The 7,969-nt window shown below is 46.2% G+C and overlaps 1 protein-coding gene and 1 pseudogene across 1 annotated transcript; both read right to left on the reverse strand.

Moving 5' to 3' along the window:
* Positions 1-3,847: 3,847 nt before the first annotated feature.
* Positions 3,848-4,608, reverse strand: LOC121837003 (uncharacterized protein K02A2.6-like; the record flags this gene model as incomplete). The annotated part of the gene is made up of 2 exons (XM_042292207.1): positions 3,848-3,926; positions 4,022-4,608. Coding segments are annotated over 2 exons (666 nt in total), but the record flags the coding sequence as incomplete, so codon positions are not given.
* Positions 4,609-5,038: 430 nt separating this feature from the next.
* Positions 5,039-7,716, reverse strand: LOC121047039 (annotated as a pseudogene).
* Positions 7,717-7,969: the final 253 nt, after the last annotated feature.

The following is a 7,969-nucleotide window of genomic DNA, read 5'->3' on the forward strand; positions in this document are numbered from 1 at the left end:
GCATTAACAACGTTCGTGTTAGCCGTGTGTTGTCTAGAACATACATATCATCCGGCGCTTCTCAGGGTTCTATTCAATGACCCTTGCTGTTCAATATTTTTGCCAACGACGTCTGTCTTTGCGTAAAACATTCAAATCTGCTGCAGTTCGCTGATGACATTAAGATCTTCAAACAAATAAAATCACATGTCGATTGTGTTCTGCTACAGGAGGATATTACTGCTATTCCCATCATGGTGCCTTCAAAATAAATTACGCCTAAATGCTGAAAAAACATGTTTTCTCCTTATCAAGGAAAAAGTGTACGCTTGATTTTTTGTATAAACTGGAAAATCAACCATTACGACGCGAATATTGCGTACGTGACTTAGGAGTGTATATTGATTCATCCCTTAGTTTTATAAATCATGTGTCAAATCTGATTAGTTCTTGCTTGCGACCTTTGGGTTTGTTTTCACGTATTACCCGTCATTCGTTTCGACGAAAACGTTTTATGGAGCTATCACATTGATCATGTCATACAAAAACTTCGCGTTGTTTCTGCATATTTATATAGACTTAAAAGTGGATGTGACGTCAATCTGAGGCGTGAGGTGTACCTATCATTAGGGGAATCTGTGATACGTTACGGAATTACTATATATGGAACATGTCCTAAATACATGCAACAAAAAATTGATAGTATCATTAATAGATGTGTTAGTAATATAGTATATGGGTCAAAACATGAACTGAAGGAAACCAAGGATAGAAAGAATGCAGTCGGACTATTATCGTTTGAAAATGTTTTTAAATTTGTCGTTTTAACCAGCCATTATTTTTCGAAGGAGTTCAAAGAAATACCCAACAGGATAAAAATACTCCCGCACACAGAAACCTATGCAATCCCAAAACTATATACAAACTACGGAAAAAAAACAGTGAAACTATTATGTTCCTGCAATATTTGATAGCTTGCCTAAGGACATCCTAAGTCTGTCATCTAAGAGGGAGATGTATAAAAAAAATAAGAGTGGTGTTTTTTGTTAAACTGAAATTCTGAACAATGAGGTATTATGTAAAAGCTTAGTGTTTTCTATCGAGTGCATCTCGTTGCATACGTGTTGATTCTTGTCATTATGTGTTGAAATTCACAATGTTTCTTTTGTAACCATTGATTGATTGTTATTGTCGAACTGGGTTTTAGTTCACAGGAGAATTATCTACTTGTAAAATTCCTTGTTTACTGTGCTATTTCGAATGTTTCTTTCATGTTTTACTTACATTTAACCATCATTTGTGTCCACATGATGAAAATGTCTGTACTGCCATGTCCCGCATACAAGCGTACCTACGCTTAAGCGGGCTGGATTGTATTAGAGATTTTTCTGAAATCAAATAAACTTATCTTATTTCACAGAGCCATCCCGTCTCGTCAGGATTTACACATCGATTGCGCGCTCAAAACTGTAGTTTGGCTCTGAAGTTTGAAACTGACTGGCTGTGACCGACTCTGGTGGCCTAGAGCGTGTGCAGAGAAAGCTGCCACGCATTGTTTACGAGTCAGTGTTGGATCGACTAAACTTGCAATTACTGGAGGCTCGTCGCAGTTTTCGTGATTATGTATTTTTGTATAAAACTGTGAATAGTAGATTACGTTACCCTAGGCTTGCTGATTTGCTTTCTATGCATGTCCTTCGAGTAAACTGTCGACACCACAACACGTTTTACGTGCAAGAGATATATTCATTCCCCAGAATTTTACGAATTCGAAGCAATTTTCATGCACTGAGCGCGATGGTTGACGTTTTCGGGAGTGAGTGAGATTTTAAAAGCGCACTAACCATTCATATTAACTACTATCAGTCTTCGGGTGTTATATGCGTTTGGCCATTATGTGTACGTGTTTTCTTTTTTTATTTAAGTGTATGTCGTGTGTGAGTGTGTACCAGATCTAGGACCTCGGCTGCTTCTGGACACTGGACAAATAAATAAATAAATAAATAATCTTACATAAACAAAAAACAAATCACACTTATATTTTTTGTGTTTCTTGGCGCCAAACCTTAGATAAGTTAAAGCTTTTTGCCTTTTTGTTACTTCTTTGGGTGCAGCCGTAAAAAAAGAAAAGGTAATTACGTTCAGTCTGTGGATGGACATAACGCTTCTTGAAATATGGCGCTTATGCGGACCTGTAAAGTCAAAAAGAGTAAAATGTTTATTTCATATTTAAAAAAGTAACACGAAAGTAACATAAGTTACTTTTGTTTAGAAAGGTAACGGTAACGCGTGTTTTTATCCGAGCTAGCGTTGGTTGGAAGCGCGTTTGTTTTAATTGCATGTAACGATTGACGTATATCGTTCCTTTTCATCGGTAACGTATACAACACTGATTCAAGCCTCGTTTCTGTGACGGCAGTCACGTGACATGCCAGCTCCTTCAAGCACGAGGATATTTATACGTTAATTATTACACCTCCACGCACACATAATGTTATTCCCTTTTTAAGAAACAGCTCATTAAACAAAGAGGAAAAATTAAGAGTTATTGTATCATTCCCAAAATAGTTAATTGGAGTAAAAAAAAAAGTAGTGGCTCTAAGCAACGCTGTGGAGGTCGTTGGAGAGCGATGCTTTGGTATCGCCTGCAACCATTGCAAATTAAGCAAATTGGGCAAGGCAATAAAAAAAAGTCCTCGATTTTTTCCAAACATCCCTCGATAAAAACTTGAAAACCAGTAATTCGAAATCCGCAAAGACATGTTGCATTGTACCGTTTTAAATTAAACAAATAAACAATAATAAACGTCGACAGGTCTCTGTTGCTCTCAATTACCGTTGGAGAGTGTCTGTCTCAACGACTGGTGATACTGAGCACAGAATCTACAATGGCCATGCCTGGTCGCAATAACTCCCAGACACTGTGGAGCATTATACAAAAACCCTGTTAGCTTTTTTTAGTGATGCGGCTGATATTAACTACGGAAACTGAACTTTTCTGTGCGTTCGGATCCTAAGGGATTTGTACATGGCTGACTGCGCTTTTCTGCACTACCTTCCGAGGTAGAGCTTTAACATGGGTAGTCTGCTGAGAAGAAAAATAACCTCCTAATTTATCTAGAAATCAATAAACGCCTTTTCAAATTATGATGAACTGTAGCGGACGTCACGAGCAATATCAGCAAGTTCAACGCGACAACGCATCACTGCGCCCAAAACGTTAAACGGAGTATAAGTACAGGCACCATTACGAAATATATTCTCGACCGGTGGATCGAGGTAAGCAAGCAACAACAAATAGTGTCTAAAAAAAAAACGACGAAGCAGTGAAGTGTAATGTCTCGTCATTGAACCAGCCCTGCGCCACCAAGCAAGTCATCTGTTGTTGTTTTTTTACCGTCAGCGCGAATCGGGTAATTTTTACACCCCTCAACGGAAGGATTCAATCACCCAAAACCAAGGTGTTATGTTATTTGACATATGATGTACCAGTGGGTGTTGCAGCCCCAGTGGACGAGGCAGGAGGCAGAGCAACTAACGCAACATGTTTATTCGGCAAGCGCGGCCGTATCAAGAACACAGAGCTGCGCGTTCCCAGCGCTTTTATAGATAAGCGATAGCCACGATAAGGGCGGGGGGGGGGGGGGGGTGACGTCACGGCGCGTCTGCATGACGCCACATTCCTTCCCCCTAATTGCGTTACACAGTCTACGGTCTGTACCAATCAGGGGGCTTCTTAGTACGGGCACTGCGTCGTAGAGTTTCTGGCTGTTGAGGCGACGCAGCAGCTCGATGCGGTGACTGTGATGTACAACTTGGGTGCGGACTTGCACCCTGCTGTTCTGAAGAAGGCGCATCTTCAGGTGGCTCAGGTGTTGGTGCTGTGGGGCTCGGGGTCTCCGTCGTTGGCAGGGGAGACCTCGTGGTGGATGGCTCCGACATAAAGTCTGCAATTGAACTTGGAACCGGACACGGAAACACACTTGGCACAGTTTCGGCACTTTCATAAGAACATGGACGTAAATTGTCTGCATGCACAAACCTGTTTTCCTGATTCACACAAACGATATAGGTGGAAGCACTGCACCACTTTTCTACAACGCCAGGCAACCACTTCGCGTCACCAGGACGAAGACCTTGTACTAGAACACGTGCTTGCACTTCGAACGATCTCCACGGGCCTCTTCGTTCGTCTGCTGTCTTCTTCGCCCTGGAGAACCGCTCGTGCGTGCGACCCTCCAGGCTTGGTTGCAGAAGGCTCAGGCGTGTGCGAGGTTTCCACGAGAGAAACAGCTCCGCAGGTGTCTGCCCCGCAGTAGCGGTAGGCGTGTTCCGATACCTGAAGAGGAACAGGTCGACCCGATGCTGTAAGGGCTTCTTGATATCTGTTTTTCTCTCCTCGAGAAGCTGGCGCAGCAGGTTTCGCTTTACTGTCTCCACACAGCGCTCGGCGCTCCCGTTCGAGGCCGGATGGTATGGTGGAGTCCTTGTATGACGCACTCCGTTCTTCTGCAAGAAGTCCGCGAAGGTCCTTGCGGTAAATTGGGGCCCGTTGGCCGTAACCACTTCTTCCGGAAGCCCATACGATGCGAAGACACACCGCAGCTTTTCAATGGTCTTGCCCGCTGTTGTTGACGTCCATCACAAACACCTCTACCCACTTCGAATGGGCGTCAACAAGCACCAACAACCACTGGTTGTTCGTGAAAGCAAAATCTAGGTGAATTCGCTGTCATCTGCGAGTCGGCCAACCCCACGTTTGTAGTGGAGCACTGGGTGGAGCATTTTGCGTCAACTGGCACGTACTGCAGCTTCTGACAAGATGTTCAATGTCTTGTGTTAGCTGAGGCCACGAAACATAGCTACAGGCGAGCATTTTCATGCGCGTCATACCCGGGTGTCTTTCAGACAACAGATGCACCACTTGTTTACGCAAGTTTTGAGGAATTATCACACTTGTTCCTACGTGACACACTGTTGGTCTACCGACACTTCATGTCGCTTAAGAAAGTACGCTGTCAGCTCGCTGTCAGTTACATGCGCAGGCCAACCGTGCATCCTACATCAGCCCTTTTGACAGCACACTGTCAGTGCGTGTGCCTTTCTGGATATCGACAGCAGATAATGGCACTTCATCAACAAGTGAGAAGAAGTGTACGTAATATGAAACATCTTTCTCATTAGCTAGCGGCAACCGTGATAGTGCGTCAGCGTTTCCAACATCGCTGCCCTTGCGATACACCCACCGGTAGTTGTACGCCGCGAGCAATAAAGCACAGCGTTGCATGCGGGCAGCTGACATCACTGGAACGGGTTTGCCGTTACCCAAAAGACCAGGCTAGTGGCTGCTGATCGGAATAGACGACAAAGCTGCGCCCAAACAAGTACTTATGAAACTTTTTTGAGGCCAAATTCCACAGCAAGGGCCTCTTTTTCGATGTAAGCATAACCTTGCTCAGCTGTGCTTAATGCTCTGGACGCGTAAGCGATTGGCTTTTCATCTTTTACGATCTTGTGGAACAGAATGGCACTCACGCCGTAAGGCGACGCATCACACACCAGTCCAAGCTCTTTTGTTGGGTCGTAGTACGTCAAAACGTTTCCTTTTGTGAGCCAAGTTTTACTTTGCTGGAAGGCCTGCTCCGCTGCATGTGACCACTAAAACTCTTTTTCGTGATTCAGCACATTGTACAGCGGCTTCAGCATGGCAGCCATGTTAGGAACAAACTTCCGATAAAGGTTTAACAACCCAAGGTAGGCTCGCAAGTGGGTTTCATCCTTTGGAGTAGGCGCCTCTTATCGCTTTTACGTTTCCATCTGATTGCCTTATGCCTTTCTCATCAAGAATGTGCCCAAGGTAGGAGACAGACGTTTGAAAGAACTAGCGTTTTTCTTTCTTCAATCGTATGCCTCTTTCCTGGAACCGTGAAAGGACACTTTCTACTTTCTCGAAACACTTTTCAAGAGTGGACCCGGCTATCAGAACGTCATCTAAATAGCAAGATACGCGGTCCAGCCCTTTTAACACGTCATCCATTACTGCTTGAAAGATCGAAGGCGCACTCGTGATGCTGTAGGGTAAGCGCGTGTACTTGAACTGTCCCTGGTGTGTGTTGACAACGACTAAAGACTGTGCTTCGGGATGCAGTGCGAGCTGCTGATAGGCAGTGGAGAGGTCAAGAACCGTGAAATACCAGCACCCCGACATCATTACAAATAAATCTTCCATAACAGGAAGGGGGTAATGATCCGTACGTAGGCACAGATTCAGCGTCACTTTGAAATCACCACACACCCCGAATGGTTGTTCGGTTGTGGTACAACTACAAGGGGTGTAGCCCAGTCGCTTTGCTGTACAGGTACAAGAACGCCTGTTTTTACGAGTGACTGCAGCTCTAGGGACACGGCTTCCCTCAACGCGAACGGCACTTGTCGGGCTTTGCAAAATGCCGGTGTGCTACCCTCTTTCAGAACCAGTTTGATCGGGCTGCCCTTGATCTGTACTAGCGTAGGCTCAAAAACCTTAGCATACTTTTCAAGCAGCGCCGCCACTTTGTCTAGGCACACTCCATGCACACTAGTCCAGTCTAACTTCAGAGCCACCAGCCAATCACGTCTCAGCAACGCGGTGTTGCTATTGTCGCGTGTCTTCACGACAATCAATGGTAGATGCTCGCGCTCACCGTTATGCTCGACGAGAACAGAAAGCTTCCCAGCCACTGTAAGTGGTGTTCCGCCGTACGTTTTTAGCTTCACGGGGCCTGGCTCTAAGGGTAGAGAGGGCCAGTACTTCTTGTACAATGCTTGCGGTACAATTGACACCGACGTGCCCATGTCTATCTGCACGCGAACATTCTTCTGGGCTACTTTCAAGAAAATTTCGTAATGTCCTGAGCGCCCGTCGCAAGAATAGACATTGTACAGCACCACTTCGTCCCAGTCACTGTCTTCCACCACTACGCTCGCGGAGTCTCCAGCCCCACCCCTGCACATTTTCGCCAAGTGTCCGTAACGCTTACAAGAACGACAGCGACACTTGAGATATTTGCAGGTAGACGACTCATGCGCTGAGCCGCACCGGAAACAGTCCGATGATTCCAACCCTCTTGCTCTCGATGGTTAGGCCGTAGCAGACGATTTCTCCCGTCGCTGTAGGCGTCTCCCGCTGTCTGGCTTCTGGCGCAGCGCGCTGACTGTCCCCTGGGCATGACGGGGCTGAAATGCATTGCTTTCTTTGCGTGCGAGCTCAATATTCTTTGCGATATCGCCGGCATTTGCGAACGTTAACGTGCTCTTTTTTAGCAACTGCGCTTGGGTTTCTCGGTCGCTCAGCACGGCGACAAAACGATCCCGAAGGGCGTCGTCCAGAAATGCACCGAAGAGGCATGACGCAGGTAATCGCTTCAGCTCTACTGCAAAAGCTGCCACTGATTCGCCCTCTTGCTGGAAACGACGGTTAAACTTGAACCGCTTCGCTATAACTAGAGGCTTCGGTGAGTAATGTCGCTGCAACGCTTGCACCAGTTGGGCGTAGATCTTGCATTCAGGCTTTACCGGCTCGAGCAAATTTTTCAGGGTTTTGTAAGCTTTTTTTCCTATTGCCGTTATGAACGCTGAGACCTTGAGGTCGTCGCTCACCTTGGAGGCCTTCAGGAAGTGTTCAAACCTCTCCACGTAGGACTCGAAGTCCTCGTCGCCGTCCTCGACGAACTGGTCCAAGCTTCCAACCTTTGTCATCCCGGCGTCTCGTCGCGGCACGCTCCAGACACGCTGCTAGTGGCCTTTTTCAACCCGACAGGAATCCCATCCTCGTCGCCATTTATGCTGTAGCCGCAGTGGACGAGGCAGGAGACAGAGCGACTAACGCAACATGTTTATTCGGCAAGCGCGGTCGTATGAAGAACACTGAGCTTCTCGTTCCCAGCGCGTTTATAGATAAGCGATAGCCACCATAGGGGGGCGGGGGAGGTGACGTCACGGCGCGTCTGTA

This window comes from Ixodes scapularis, unplaced genomic scaffold (assembly GCF_016920785.2).
Source record: "Ixodes scapularis isolate PalLabHiFi unplaced genomic scaffold, ASM1692078v2 PGA_scaffold39__5_contigs__length_11793443, whole genome shotgun sequence".
NCBI classification, from domain to species: domain Eukaryota; kingdom Metazoa; phylum Arthropoda; class Arachnida; order Ixodida; family Ixodidae; genus Ixodes; species Ixodes scapularis.